General features: G+C 38.9%; 1 protein-coding gene and 1 long non-coding RNA gene across 4 annotated transcripts in view; one reads left to right on the top strand and one right to left on the bottom strand.

The window, feature by feature from the left end:
* Nucleotides 1-4,605, bottom strand: part of LOC100738848 — a 52,576-nt gene extending 47,971 nt beyond the window's left edge. The window contains exon 1 of the long non-coding RNA XR_002346844.1: nt 4,169-4,605. This is a non-coding gene — a long non-coding RNA (uncharacterized LOC100738848). The remainder of the gene's footprint in view (nt 1-4,168) is intronic.
* Nucleotides 1-15,563, top strand: part of ARHGEF38 (Rho guanine nucleotide exchange factor 38) — a 135,550-nt gene that overhangs the window by 52,925 nt on the left and 67,062 nt on the right. For all 3 annotated transcript variants that reach the window (XM_021101708.1, XM_003482463.4, XM_021101709.1), the window contains one exon: nt 12,986-13,109. In XM_021101708.1, coding sequence (XP_020957367.1) covers nt 12,986-13,109 — 124 coding nt within the window. The remainder of the gene's footprint in view (nt 1-12,985; nt 13,110-15,563) is intronic.

Genomic DNA, 15,563 nt, shown 5'->3' with positions numbered 1-15,563 from the left:
AAAATGAGTGATGAGAGAGAACATCCTTGCCTTATACCTGATCTTAGTAGAAAAGTTTCAAGTTTCTCACCATTAAGTTAGCTGTAGTTTGGTTTTTTCATGTAATATTCTTAATCATATTGAGGAAATACCTCTTTACCCCTAGTTTATTGAGAATTTTTATCATGAATGGGCACTGAATTTTGTCATATCCTTTTCTGTATCCATTGTATGGGCATGTGAATTTTTGTCTTATTTTAACCTGTTGGTGTGCTAATGGATTACATTAATTGATTTTTGAATGCTGAATTGTCATTACATACCTGGGATAAATCCCACTCAGTCATAGGGCACAATTCTTTTATTTTTTTCTTTTTATAGCTGCATCTGTGGCATATGAAAGTTCCTGGGCTAGGGGTCAAATCAGAGCTGTAGCTGTAGGCTTCCACCACAAACACAGCAGTGCCAGAACTGAGCCACATCTATGACCTACACTGTAGTTTGCAGCAATGCCAGATCCTTAACCCACTGAGTAAGGCCAGGGATCAAACCTGCATCCTCATGGACACTATGTTGGGTTCTTAAGCTGCTGATTCACAATGGGAACTCCCACAGTGTACAATTCTTTTTATACATTTCAAAATTTGATTTGCTATTATTTTGTTGACTATTTTTCATCTCTATTCATGAGAGATGTTGGTCCATAGTTTCCTCTTTTTCTAATGTCACTGCCTGGTTTCGGTATTGATCTCATAGAATCACCCAGCTACTCTTCCTGTCTCTGTTACTTCCAAAATTTGCAGATTGTATTCTGGGCTACAAATATATTCCACCTTAGTTCACTAACCATAACTTTCTTAAAGTCTATTACTTTCTAAAACTCTATATGGTCCAGAAATTGTCCTGAACTAAGTGGATTCAGGATGTTCATTTCTCATAGACATGCCTTATTTATGCAAAAAATCACCATACACCATTCATAAGATGTTCTATAATACCAATCTCAAAATTCAATGTACATGCACCATAGTCTTACAAAATCAATCCCCACAGTGGGGAGGACTTGTAAAGGGTATACACAGTTCCTCTATCTTTCTACAACTGCATGTGAATTGACAATTATTTCAAAATAAGAAGTTTAATAAAAATTATAATGCCCTTATTTTTTTCTTTTTCTCTCTTCCTTTCTCTCTTTAACTACATTATCCTTTTAAACTCACATGTACAATTTTATATGCAAGGATAAAAACTTTTTCTATGGCTCTACCTTGTTTATGCTGCCAAACTTCCAGTTAATTCTCTTTTTATTGTGATTTCAGAGAAGTAGAGACTACACTTTTAGTATAAGAGTACGCATTAAGTTATTTAGAAGAATCTTTATAGTGTATAATAATCTCTTGTATTTCTTAGCTCTTTCTCATGCTATGTTTGGAATACCAGAAATCCTTTTAGATTGTAAAACAAATGGAGGAAAGAACCAACCAAGTTCTCTCTCCACTTCCACCTCCTGCTCAATCTAGTCCCTTCACCTGTAGAGCCCAGTAGTTCCTGTGATAAGGCTTCTTGGTCACAGGGCTTCACAGAGTGAGTGCAGAGATAAAAGCGAGGATGATAATATGAAAACCAAAGCTGACCCAAAAGTCAGAAAACCCAGCAATTTATTTTAATTGCTACATTAAATACAAATCTGAGATAAATCAAATCAATTCCTGCTAACTACAATTGAGATGCTGGGAGAAATGGCTCTGAAGAAAAGTATTTGAATTTCTGATTCTGCTCTGTACTGGTTTTTCTGAGTTGATGTGCTAACCTTAAAATATTGTACTCTTGCTGCAATATGCTTAAAACAAGAATCCATATATTCTTCAATCCTCTAAAAGTATTGATTTTCATGGTCACTAAGCTCACACCACAGTGAAGAATCCCATGATCTATATGGCCAGGTTAGAACTCCAGGTTTTTTCAAATCAAAGACAATGTTCACCATCTGTGTGGACTCTCAACATTTATTACATAATCTGGGCCATTGTTCCTCCATTATAATGTCAAATAATTGATGTCACATTAGAGAATTCAAAAAATATCAATGAAGTTTTCCTTACTTTTTAAAAAAGTTTTGTTAATCAGATTGGAAAAGGCTACTAGTTGTGAAATATTAATTTTAAGAATAAAAATTATGTAAGTTAAGGATGCCGCCAAGTCCAAAGTGATTGTATAAATGTGTAATATCTAACGGGCCACTTTCTCGAGTACTGACATTGAGTTGTCACTGTTCACATTCCCATTTTCCCTGGGAGGGACCTTTCTGTTTCGTCATCTTGGAAGACAGTTTGCTGTCAGATTGGATTCAGGTTTAGTTAGATATGGAATTTAACATCAATGGTCTAGTATGTGAAACTTCTCTATATGGGTGAGAAAATCTCTTATCTTTGCTTCTTCAGAAAGCCTCTGCTCAAAAAAATAACAGATTTTTAAAAATCTTTGTATTACAGTTTTCTGATGAAAACTCTCCCCCATGTTGTTACATTTATAAGCACCTCACATAGCTACATTTTTAGAGCAACTTCAGTTTTCTCTAATTTTTATAATCTATAGTCCAGATCAAAGCCTGCTGGGCCAAGTGAGGAGATAATTGAAGGTATTTTCCATTCCAGGGCAGGGATTGGAAAGCTCAAAATTGAAAAAGAGAGATGTGATACACAATTATGTTTTAATATCTAGACTAGTCATCCCTTCAGCCTGGGTAAAATGATCTTGTGCTCATCATCTCACTTCTCAGAGCTGAGATGCACAAACCACTATTTTAATTTGCTTTTATTTGTAAAAAGAAGCAGCAAAACTTCAGTGGCTGTGATTATTATACTGATGCTATAAACCTCTCTAATGAGATGCCAGAGGTGTGGGGCAACTTTACACAGACATTGATGAACTGAGCTCTGCATATCAGCACAGGGCCATGAATTCTGAACTCTAAAGAATAAAATACTAGGTCAGAAAGGAAGCACATATTGTGGGAACACGTATTTATTAATAAGCACTTATTTAAGGCCCTTTAGATACAGACAAGGTTGATGACTATGTGAGTTAACTAATAATTAATTTTAGGCCACACGGAATACATAAAGTGAAACTCATGTGAAACTCATTCTTTGCCATTAAAAAACTAAGAATCTCTTAGTTAGAGGTGACAACACTCAAAGCTCTGAAAAGATCACTTGTAATGCAAAACAATAATTGATCAATGCAGACAATAAATGTAGTTGGAGTTCACAGAAGGGGCAGATCACTTCCAGACAGATTAAGTAGGCCATATTTCATGGAGGATGTAATGTTTCAGTTGAATATGCAAATTAAAAGATTAAATGTTTGTCAAGTATCGATTGCATGCAATGCCCTTGGTTGAATTGTGTGTGGAAATCAAGGAAATTTATGTCACAGTCCTGTCCTAAAAGCGTTTATAATCTGGTCAGGAAGATGGCTCATAAACACATAAAAAGCCAAATAACAATCAAAGATATATTTCAAGACGATGTTAGCAATGATCACGACAGAAGGCACTTGGTGATTAGTTATGCTAATTACTTATGCGGCAAACACTTGGTCTAGACATTAGCGGAAGGATGTGTTCCCTTCCAAGACCTGTTGCCAGCCTTTGACAGAGAAGCTTTCCCTTTCTGTGTCTGGGGCTCCACATACACCTGGTTCCCCCTCCTATTCCAACCGCTCAGGCTGGTGGATCATTAACTGTAGACACTGGAATAGCTCAGGGCTCAGTCTGCAGCTGTCTCTCTCTCTCTTATTTTTCCTTTGTGCCTGCACCCACATCCTGTGGGAGTTCCAGCCCAGGGATCAAACTCATGCTACAGCAGCAACCCAAGACACAGCAGTGACAATCCCGGATCTATCACAGGCTGTCTCACCAGGGAACTCCCTCTTCCCCTTTTTTGTCTCAGTTCACTCTGTAGAGGATCTGATGTGGTTTCATGCCTTTAAATCCCATCCATATCTTGATGGTTGACAAGTTTATATTTCCAGGCTGGGACATTTTCCCTTAAGGCTTTCTTTGCTGACATCTAGCTCACCACTCAAACCTCTCTGCAATTATTTACACGGCATCTCAAATTTAGCACGTCAAAATGGGATTCCTCATTTTCCCCTTCAAATTTGCTCCTCTTGCAGTCTTTCTTACCTCAGGAAATGGACACTCCATTCTTCCAGTTGCCTGGGCAAAAATCCTGGAGTCATTCTTGACATGTTCCCTCAAGTCCTCTATCAAATTTACCAGCAAATTCTAGTAGCTCTGCCTTCAAAATGTTTCCAGAATTATCTGCTATAATGGAAAAAAGTAAAAATCATAAAAAAACTTATCCAGAATTAGACTACTTCTCACCTCCTCCTTTACTTCCACTCTGATTCAAGAACCTATTAATAACCACCTGGATTACTATACCCACCTCCCAACCCATCTCTCTTTTCCAAGAAGCCAGAGTGGAAACTGGATCTAAACAAAGGAATGAAAGAGTTCCCATTGTGGCTTAAGGGTAACAACCCCAACTAGGATCCATGGGGATACAGGTTCAGTCCCTGGCCTCACTCAGTGGATTAAGGATCCAGCATTGCCATGAGCTGTGCTATAGGCCAGCAGCCACAGCTCCAATTCAACTCCTAACCTGGGAACATCCATATGCTGTACATGTGGCCCTAAAAAGCAAACAAACAAACAAAATCCCAAAACTAAAACAACAAAACCTTACTGAATCTTCAGCTCAGGAGGGCTACTCCTAGTGGTGCTATTTGTCCTCTGAGTACTTTATATAAAATTCTAAGTAGGAAAGGACGGAACCTGGAGACCACCTCCAGCCCCCACCTGGTCACTCTTTCCTGTCTGTTGCTGAGTTGAGGTCGATATGAGAAACAAAGGCAGGGACCCTTGGTCAACTCTCTAACTTTTATCCAAGGACGTCAACATAAGCACCTTACTTTTCTATTATAAGTCTAGGTTTGGGATGAACTCTTTCTTTCTTTCCTTTTTGTTCTCTCTTTCTTTTTTTTTTTTTTTTTTTTTTTTTTGCTTTTTAGGGCCACTCTCACAGCATATGGAGGTTACCAGGCTGGGGGTCTAATTGAAGGTGAGGCTGCCGGCCTACATGACAGCCACAACACAGGATTCAAGTGGAGTCTGCAACCTACACCACAGCTCATGGCAACGCCAAATCCTTAACCCACTGAGCAACGCCAGGGATCGAACTGGCAACCTCATGATTGCTGGTTGGATTCATTTCCGCTGCTCTACAACGGGAACTCCATGGGATGAACTTTTCCACTCTCTTCCTTCTTCAGAGGCCTCGGGAACTTCTTAGATTTGACCACAATCTTTGGTCTGGACATCAGTCACCTCCTTTGGCTCTGCTCTTCCTCTTGCACCTGCTGAAAATTCTGTCTCAGGGTCCTCACCTTCCTTTCTGCAAAGGAATTGACATCCCTGCACTAATACAGGCCTGTCCCCATTAGTGTCTCCTGGCCTGGAATGTTTCCGGCCAGTTATCAGGTAACTTGGGCATTTAGCTGCAAGATTAGTGAAAAGACTTGCTGTCTAGCTGTGATGTTGATTCCACTTGGAGGTTGACTGCAATTAGCCAGGTTAGAATCTAGTGTCACAGCAGGAAACTTCACATTTACAAATCAGTAGTTTTGAGAAACCTGATGAAATAATGACCAGTTTACCCTGAAAAGCTTTGTAGTCTGGAATCCAACTGTCTGAGTAAATGCCATAGTAATTAGATAATTATCCTAACCCTGTGGTTGCCAGGGCCTTCTGCCAACATCCTCTTTTCCCACTTGCTGCAATTTCTGTCTCACAAGCCTTCCCTTCTCAGTTGCAGCACTTAAATATAAATCTTGACCCGGTCCCTCTCAGGACATCCCCACTGTGTCTCCACTTCTTAGAGGGCTTTTTTTGAGGGGGCACAACAGTGGCATATGGAGGTTCCCAGGCTAGGGGTCAAATCGGAGCTATAGCCACTGGCCTACACCACAGCCATAGCAATGCCAAATCCAAGCCAGGTCTGCAACCTACACCACAGCTCAAGGCAACACTGGATCCTTAACCCACTGAGGATTAAACCCATGTCCTCATGGACACTATGTCAGGTTCATTACCTCTGAGCCACAATGAGAACTCCTGTCCGTGCTCACTTTTAAAGGTCTGCACAATACCTAAGAATGTTTGGTTATTCCTCTCTGTGACCAGGTTTAGGCTGAGTGTCCCAAGGCTCATTAAACAAAGAACCATAAACAGGGATTTCCCAAGTGAAAACCGTGAGGGAAGTGTAGTCTTTGTCAGCAAATCTTCCAGGTATACTAAGAGCAAAAATGAGGATGACAGTTTGTCTTCGTAGATAAAATTAAGCAGGAAATTACAAAATATCCACTTAAGGTGATATTTTGAACAACCAGATGAGATGATTTTAAATTTTTTTTCTTCAAACCACTTTTGATCTCCTCATACTTGTTATCCAGAGTCCAGTAAAGAACATGTATTGATGACTCCCACAGAGAAAAGAGATCATTTGAATTGTAGTGATTCAATTCAATTCAAATTGTCAAACTCTTATCAAGTAACTAGGTATGAGCCTTGCACTGTATTAGGCACAGTGGGTTATTTAAATAACTCACAAAGGGAAAGTAAGCTGGTACAACCACTATGGAGATCAATATGGAGCTACCTCAGAAATCTATACGTAGAACTAACATATGACCCAGCAATCCCACTCTTGGGTATATATCCAGACAAAACTTTCCTTAAAAAAGACACATGCACCCTCATGTTCATTGCAGCTCTATTCACAATAGCCAAGACATGGAGACAACCCAAATGTCCATTAACAGATGATTGGATTCTGAAGATGTGGTATATATACACAATGGAATACTACTCAGCCATTAAAAAGAATGACATAATGCCATTTGCAGCAACATGGATGGAACTAGAGACTTTCACACTAAGTGAAGTAATTCAGAAAGAGAAAGACAAATACCATATGATATTCTTATATCTGTAATATAATATACAGCACAAATGAACCTTTCCACAGAAAAGAAAATCATGGACTTGCAGAATAGACTTGTGGTTGACAAGGGGGAGGGGGAGGGGGAGGGAGTGGGGTGGTTGCGGAGCTTGGGGTTAATAGACACAAACTATTGTCTTTGGAATGGATTAGCAATGAGATCCTGCTGTGTAGCACTGGGAACTTTGTCTAGTCACTTATGCTGGAGCATGATAATGTGCAAAAATAGAATGTGTACATGTATGTGTAATTGGGTCAGCATGCTACACAGTAGAAAAAAATTGTATTGGAAAATAACTACTAAAAATAATAAAAAGCTAAAATACTTGGTGAGAAAAATAAATAAATAAATAAATAAATAAATAAATAAATAACTCACAAAGACAAATGTCATGGAAGAACTCACATTTTTTCCATAAAGACAGATAAATTAATAAATATAATTATATATACATAAATCCCACATATGTGATATATATAATATCATAGGCTTCAATATAAGCATTAAGTAATACAGAACAAGAGTCATGGAAGCATAGGAGAGGGAGAGGTTAATTCCAACCAAGGGAGTAGGAAAGTGAGATTCTGGCTAGAAGTAAAGAGAAGTGTATTAGTCCCCTGTTGGTTATAGGTACCAAATAAAATTCCAACTACCTTGAATTTTAAAAAGCAGTTTATCACTTTCTGTCATCAAGATGCCTTGCTCTAGGCAAGGGAGACCCAGAAGCTAACATGACAGTGTCAGGCTTAGCTTCTCTCTCTGGGTTGACTTTACAACAGTCAAGTTCTCCACAAAGACAACTGCTGAAGACAGAAACTTACATACTTAGGGCTGACAATCCAGTCCCTTCTATTTCCCAACAACCACTTACTAAAAAAATCAGTGAAGGGGAGTTCCCTTCGTGGCTTGGTGGTTTACTATCCCGACAAATATCCATGAGGATGCTGGTTCAATCTCTGGCCTTGCTCAGTGGGTTAAGGATCCAGCATTGCCGTGAGCTGTGGTGTAAGTCACAGATGTGGCTCAGATCCTGAGTTGCTGGATGTACTGTAGGCTGGCAGCTGCAGCTCTGATTCAGCCCCTAGCCTGGGAGCCTACATATGCCTCAGGCGCAGACCTAAAAAGACAAAAAAAAAAAAAAAAAAATCGGTGAAGATTTTCATTGGCTGTGCCTAAGAAGCTGCCATTCTAGGCCAATTGCTGTGGCCAGCTGGGTCACACGCCCACTGTAGCGCAGGGGAGGGGGAGCAGGCAGCACGACTGACAATTCCACCAGATCAGTTAGAGCAGTGTTGCTGTGACTTCTCCCCAAAAAGCAGCAGAAAGGACAGAGAGATGCGCAAAACTACTGGACAAATAGTACCATTACCATATTCCACTTTAGCTGGGTAGAATGTTGTAAAGTAATAGGAGGGCAAAGCATTTGAGAGCTTGGGCTAGGATTTGGGTGCGGGGGAAAATGCAAGGAAAGCTTTGTAAACAGTGAATATAAGATGCTTATGGCAACAAAGTAATTCTATACCAGTGATTATAGTCTCTGAATTGATAACATTTTATAAGTGTGTTTTCTTTTACTTAGACATGTATGCCTGGGGAGTTTTACATACATGCAACTGTAAGTTCAGCAATTACTTAAATGCAATGGAAATTTGCTATCTAAGGTGTATCCTCTGAATATTTTTGTGAAGCAAAGAATTATATTGTCACTCAAAATACTGAACTTTAATTTTTCTGTTTTGTATGTTTGAGTTATTAAATATTGACTTTGCCCAGATAATATATACCTAGACTAAGTCTTTTTACAAAAAATGAACTTTATTTTATTTAAAAAATAATTCAACCTAAGCTATGGAGCATTGCACATTTCTAGTAAACAATTAATAAATGTATATAAATACTTCCTTCCATTTACACCAATAATTATAAAATTGTCTGCCAGTTTTAAAAGCCTGGACTAGATAACTCTTTGCTCCTTGGCAAAGCAGTGACTGAATGTGAATTCATTTTATGATTCATAGAATCCCCATGGGCCTGTGGTGATACAGGTGATTGAAACTAGGCCAATTGATGTTTTTAATCATTTCTGTCCTTCAAAAAGGAAAGAAATCAAAACCTATGTTTTTGTTACTTAGTATTTGTTGCATTGAGTGAGGTAAGATTATAGATAGAATACAAAATTAGATCCTTGCTAAATGAATTAAAATCTAAATTAGCCAGACATGCAGGATTCTGACCTTGAAAAATAAATTGTAGAAGTGACAACTTACTGAAAAACCCGGGAATAAACCCAAAAAAGCCAAACAGAGATGGCAAAGTATTCTGTTTTTAGTAATTGTTGATAATGGACTAAAAGGTCAATTTCCAGTTTCAGCTCTGTCTTGAAGTTCATAATTCTGGGCTTGGTATCTCTCTTCACTCTGCATCAGTTTCCCTATCTTCAAACTGGTTCCTATTTTACAGAGAAATTGGAATGATGTATGAAATAACAAATAGGAAGCACTATAATTTCCTCAGAATGAAGTTTCCACAATAAAATGAAATAATAATAGGGTATATTATATGAAATTCTTGCACATAAAGCAAATAAATTAGGGATGAAACTTTAGAGGAATTCATCTCACAGTATTATTCTTCAAAAAAAATTAAAGTAGCACACCTAAAATAAGTCAATTTACAAAAAAATTTGATTCATACATAACTTTGTAAAACATGGTTTGCACCATACAAAGTTACACTTCTGTGCTGTAATTAATAACCAATACATGTAGAAAAAGTAATGTGTTATAATCTGTGGTACTCAGAAATATGTGACATTTGAGCCATTCAATATTATGATTAGGATTTCCCATTGTGGCTCAGTGGGTTAAGAATCCGACAGTAATCCACTAGGTTGTGGGTTCAACACTTGGCCTCACTCAGTGGGTTAAGGATCTGGCATTGCCATGAACTATGGAGCAGGTCACAGATACAGCTCAAGTCTGGCATTGCTATGGCTGTGGTGTAGGCCAGTAGCTGCAGCTTCGATTTGATCCATAGCCTGGGGACTTCCATATGCTGCAGATGCGTCTCAGAAAAAAAAAAAAAAGCAACCCCCCCCAAACAAAAAACAAAACAAAATTATGCTTAACAAAAAGAGCACTATAACAGTTATCTGTCTTTGAGATATTTTGTATAATACTAAATACACTTTCTAACGTAGAAATTAAAAGTTTTGAAAACCTACATATCTCAGGCTGAAGGCCATGTGTGCCTTATCCTGTTAGAGTGAGCACTTAACAAGGAAACATTTCCTGCGATTCTAGGCTAAAGACCCTGAGAGTTTGTAATGATTTCATTATTACTCATGAAGTATGGAGACAGATAATTTCAGAATACATTTAAAAATTGAAAAGTTGTGTAACTCTATATGGAAATAAACCCACCTCATGCAATCACACAGAATTTGCTTACAAATGAGGCTGGGGGTTTTCCTGAGGACCAGACTGATGATAGGAAGGCGGGGATAGGAAGGTGACTTAAAGATCCAGCCAGACTATATTGCATTAGAAGTAACTGACATAGTCACAAAATTTTTAATAAGGTGCAATGTGAAATATTGCTTCCATATTTAATAATAGAACATCCTGATCAAAATAATAGCCATGTCCGAAAGGGGAAACACCATCAAGAATGGCGTCAATGTTAAAAAATGATGGGATAGGAGTTCCCTTCATGGCTCAGCAGTTAACAAACATGACTAGGATCCATGAGGATATCGGTTTCCATCTCTAGGCTTGCCCGGTGAGTTAAGGATCTGGCATTGCTGAGCTGTGGTGTAGGTCAAAGATGAAGCTCAGATCCTGCATTGCTGGGGCTGTGGAATAGGCTGTAGGTGCCATTCAACCCCTAGCCTGGGAACTTCCATGTGCCTTGGGCGCAGCCCCAAAAAGAAAAAAAAAAAAAAAAGGATAAAAAATGAAGACTTGTCTTCCTCCTCCCCACTAAGTAGACTTAACACACTTGAAGAAAATGATGCTAAGAGCATAAAAAAGTTGCAGTTATTAGCCTTCATCTCCAGAAATCTTCCCGATCTGTCTCCTATCTTCTACTCCTTGTTCCCAATTTCTCTTAATTTCTTAGCCCTTTTTTTCTGATTCCTAGTTGAATTCCTTGTCTCTCTCTCATCCCTAATTTTGCCACCTTCATTTGGGACCTGTAACTCTGCTTTTCCTCTTTGAAGCTTTCCATGACTTGATTATTGATGACTTGGTTATCCACTTATGACCTCATGCACAATAAGCCACGCATAAAAGGCACCTGCTCCTATTCGCTGTGGTAGCTGGGGGAGCCTGGACCAAGCTGTTCATGACCCAGCTAGAGACTGGTTATGAAAGGAGATCTGACTCAAGCTCAAAAGAACGAGCTTGAGTAAGATCCAGCAAACTCGGGGCACAGATCTCACCATACTCTTCTTAACAGCTTAGGGGAGTTGGCCATCTGTCGACTAATCATTCAATGCCTGTGACAGAATTTGACCTCTATTACAATTATTGGCATAGAACTTCAGGAATTATTTAGCAAAAGTATTGATGAATGAATAAATAAATTCTTATAAGTGTTGCCGAAACTTGGCCTCTATCTACTAATGCCTTAAAGACTGCACTCCCCACTGGGAAGAAGTGCAGGGAGTTTTATCATAAAAAGGAGGAAAACAGGTTTTCAGATAGGAATCAGGATTGGGACAAACATGTATTCTTCTTTCTTTGGGGGCATCTTAGTCATCAAAGGTGATGTCAGGGGACCTTGGCAGGATCATGATGGGTGTCTTCTGGGTTATTGGCTAGAATAACAGTACTTGCAAAAACAGCATATTGATCAGATATTAGAACAAACCAAGAAAGTTCCTGAAAACATCATGTGCTAATCATCTTTATCCTACAGGCAATTGTGCTCAGGGTGCCTAATCTTTAGCTTATGGGTGATTGTGTTTAGGGTACCATCAAGCCAGGGAGAAGGACAAGGAAGAACTCTAAACTGCTCAGTTTTAAAGTACTCATTTCTACAAGGAATATAAGTTTTCTCTTAAGTGTTTAAGATGCCCATATTATTATGTGTATCCATTGAGAGGGACCCAGTTTCTTGCCCCAAGGCTGTACTATTGTTTTTTGACTGTTCCTCTCTTGTCTTTGCATCTCCTTCCTTCCCTGATCAGCAAGGGTCTGAACCTGTCCCTAGGCACTCAGGGAAGGCTCTGGAAGCTGAATGAGGCCCATTTCCTAAAAACAAGAATTGGGGAACATAGAAAGGCTTTTGTGCCCAGGAGCCTCACAGGGCCCTGCTCGGTTACATAAGTACCAGCTATAAGATCCAGAAAGGATTACACTGGGTTTTGAGGGTATGCATGAAGTTATAAAATATGACGAATCTTTGATTAGTAGAACATGTTTGGTGAAGACTTCCATTCACAATTCTTTTAAGAAAAAAAAGCAGGAAACAACTCAGCAAATTTACTTGTCATCATTTTGAAAACATCTGTGGTTTAAAACAGCTTTGAAAATAGTCACTTGCCTAGAGTAAGGTCTGACTTCTGCTGTGTAAGCAGTAAAGTGTTCTAAATTCACACACTCTAATACATACCCTCATAGAGGGTTAATAAAACACCAACTAAGTGGTCCAAATCTTCTTTACACTCTGATTCTTATAGGAACATAGATGTACACTCAACTTATTAAAACTCCATCAAAATAAAGAAAAAGACAGAGGTAACAGATGCACCATCCCAATTTCTCGCATGAAAAACTACACCTTTGCTCTGGAAATCCCAAATAAGAACGTTTACAGAAACGGTTGATGGAAGCAGCATGGGCTAGCATCTAAAACCCTTGCTGTTGAGCAGGAGAAAACATCCTAAATGCTGTGTCTCGCTCCATCAGCTGGTGCTGTGTTTGTGTTTCTCCAGATTGATCGGCTGGATGTGGATAGCTTATTTAGCAACATTGAATCCGTGCATCAGATATCAGCCAAGCTGCTGTCATTGTTGGAAGAGGCCACAACAGACGTGGAACCGGCCATGCAAGTAATCGGTATGTTTATTCTCCTCTCCAGTTCAGCGATACAACAGGAAATAATATTTTAATAGCCTCCCTTTGCTTTGGTTTTATGTTTCTGACTCACCAAGCTTCCCAGGAGATATATAAATGCTAAACCCATTTTCAGGCTCATTGTAATTACACAAACTTGGTATTTATTTTCAAATGGGTTTATATCCATTTGCTAAAGTCCCTCAGTAGCACTAAGCACACCATTTGCTTTTTAATTTCCAATCTTTCAACCTCTTTGCCTTCCAGATGTTCCCTCATTTGGTTTTATGGCTAACACTTACTTGATTCTTAAAGAATTAAACATTTAAATACTTTAATAGTTTTACTGATTTTTGTCACAATGCTTTTAGATCTTATGCCTAGAAATCCATTGATTTTTGGATTGTAACTTTTTGCACAGAAAGTTTACATGATTATTAAAAACGCTTAACAGCTACTTTTCCCATCCTTTTCCTTTTTTTGGTCTATATTATTTGCTTTCCAAATATGTTTCTACTCTCATACAGGCATAGATTATTTTCTTACTCTGATAAGATTTTGCAGAAAATACAGAGAGATCACCAGAAAAGTGTCGAGTCTAATTTTTGTTCTATTTTCTCATTGGCCATTTATTTATTTATTCACCCAAATGAATATCTATTAAGCAGCAGCATGTGCAATGATTCTTGGGAGTTTCAAAGGGAATACTGTGCTGTGAACTCCTTGAAGGCAGTGCCACATTCAGGATATCACATGCACAGGGCCGTGAAGGCTAAGAATTCTTTAAATGTTGTAATCATTTTTCCGTTTGTATAGTATAAAGCGCAAGATATGCTCATTACAAAATATTAAGACGATTCAGGAATACACAGAGTAATTCAACCCTCCAGGGTGACTAACATCCCCTTTGATTATGGATCCTTTCTTTGAGACACTCACAGAGTCACCAACACACACATTTTATACCTTTTGCATGTGTGTGTGTGTGTGTGTGTGTGTGTGTGTGTGTGTGTGTTTAGAGTCACACCCTCAGCATATGGAGGTTCCCAGGCTAGAGGTCAAATTGGATTTGTAACCAATGGCCTAAGCCACAGCCACAGCCACAGCAATGCCAGATCCAAGCCGCATCTGCAACCTATACCATAGCTCACAGCCAGATCCTTAACCCACTGAGGGAGGCCAGGGATCGAACCTGCATTCTCATGGATGCTAATCAGATTCATTTCTGCTGAGCCACCATGGGAACTCCTCACATATTATATCTTTATTCATCCTCATTATGTTTTTGTTAATGGGAATCAGATTATAAAAATGGCATGAAATTGCTTTTGCTTAGTATTTAAAAAAAACACAAAATTTAATAAGCAAGGCTGATCTTATACAAAGGTGAAATGACTGGGCTATTTGCAGTATTTTACATATCAAGAGGCCAGCCCACTCAAAAAGATTCTCCCACAGATAAGTTTAAATTCAGTCATTTCCTGTGATTAAATGTGCTAAACGTGTGTGTCCCTCCAAAATGTGTATGTTAAAGCCCTATCCCCCAACTGGATGGTATTAGGAGGTGAGCCCTTTGGGAAGTAATTTAGGTTTAGATGAAGTAGTGAGGGGGTTGACCCATGATGGAAATAGTGTCCTTATAAGGAGAGAAAGAGAGACCAGAGTGCCTTCTCCACCATGTGCAGAAGACAGCCACCTGCGAGCTGGGAAAGAATGCCTCTCCAGGAACCGAATCTGCGGGCACCCTGATCTTGGACTTTCAAGTCTCCAGAACTGTGAGAAATGAATGTCTGTTGCTTAAGCCACCCGATCTATGTCATTTTGTTATGGCAGCCCAAGCTGACTAATACAGTTTCCAGTACATTGTAAAAGTATTTTCCAAAGGAAGGACTTTATTCATTATCACTTTAGTGTGGATTCATTGGCCATTCATTTACTTATTCACTCAATGATTACTTATTAAGCAGCACATGCAATGATTAAGGTGTTGTGTGGCATTGGTGGGTATCAAAAGATGAAAGAGATCATCTGGGTCCTTCAAAAGCTGGCAAATAGCCCCTTGAATGGAAGATAATGATCTGATACAAAAACAGAGTATTTTCTACACTATTGCAGAACTTCAGGGGTTAAAGAGAATATTTCTAGATGGGTAACAGAGAAGAATTCTTGAAGCTGTTGCCTGGGATTAAAGGTATAGGTCAGATTTCAGCAAGTAAGGTGCAGGTTGGGAAGACTAAGTGGAAGTAACAGCATGAACAAAACCATGCATACAAGTGCCAGTTGTGTTTAGGAAATGGTGAGTGACTATGAGAAGCTGGAGTGAAGGATTCGTGTAAGGGAGGATTGAAAAATGAATCTGTAAGTATAGAAATAGGGACAGGCTGTACTTGGAATCAAGTCTGGAATTTACTCTGCAGGCAATGAGGAGCCATTAAAGGATTTCTCAGCAAGGATTTT

Source organism: Sus scrofa, chromosome 8, assembly GCF_000003025.6.
Source record: "Sus scrofa isolate TJ Tabasco breed Duroc chromosome 8, Sscrofa11.1, whole genome shotgun sequence".
NCBI classification, from domain to species: Eukaryota; Metazoa; Chordata; class Mammalia; order Artiodactyla; family Suidae; genus Sus; species Sus scrofa.
Note: the sequence above shows the minus strand (reverse complement) of the source record. Positions and strands in the feature narration are given on the sequence as shown.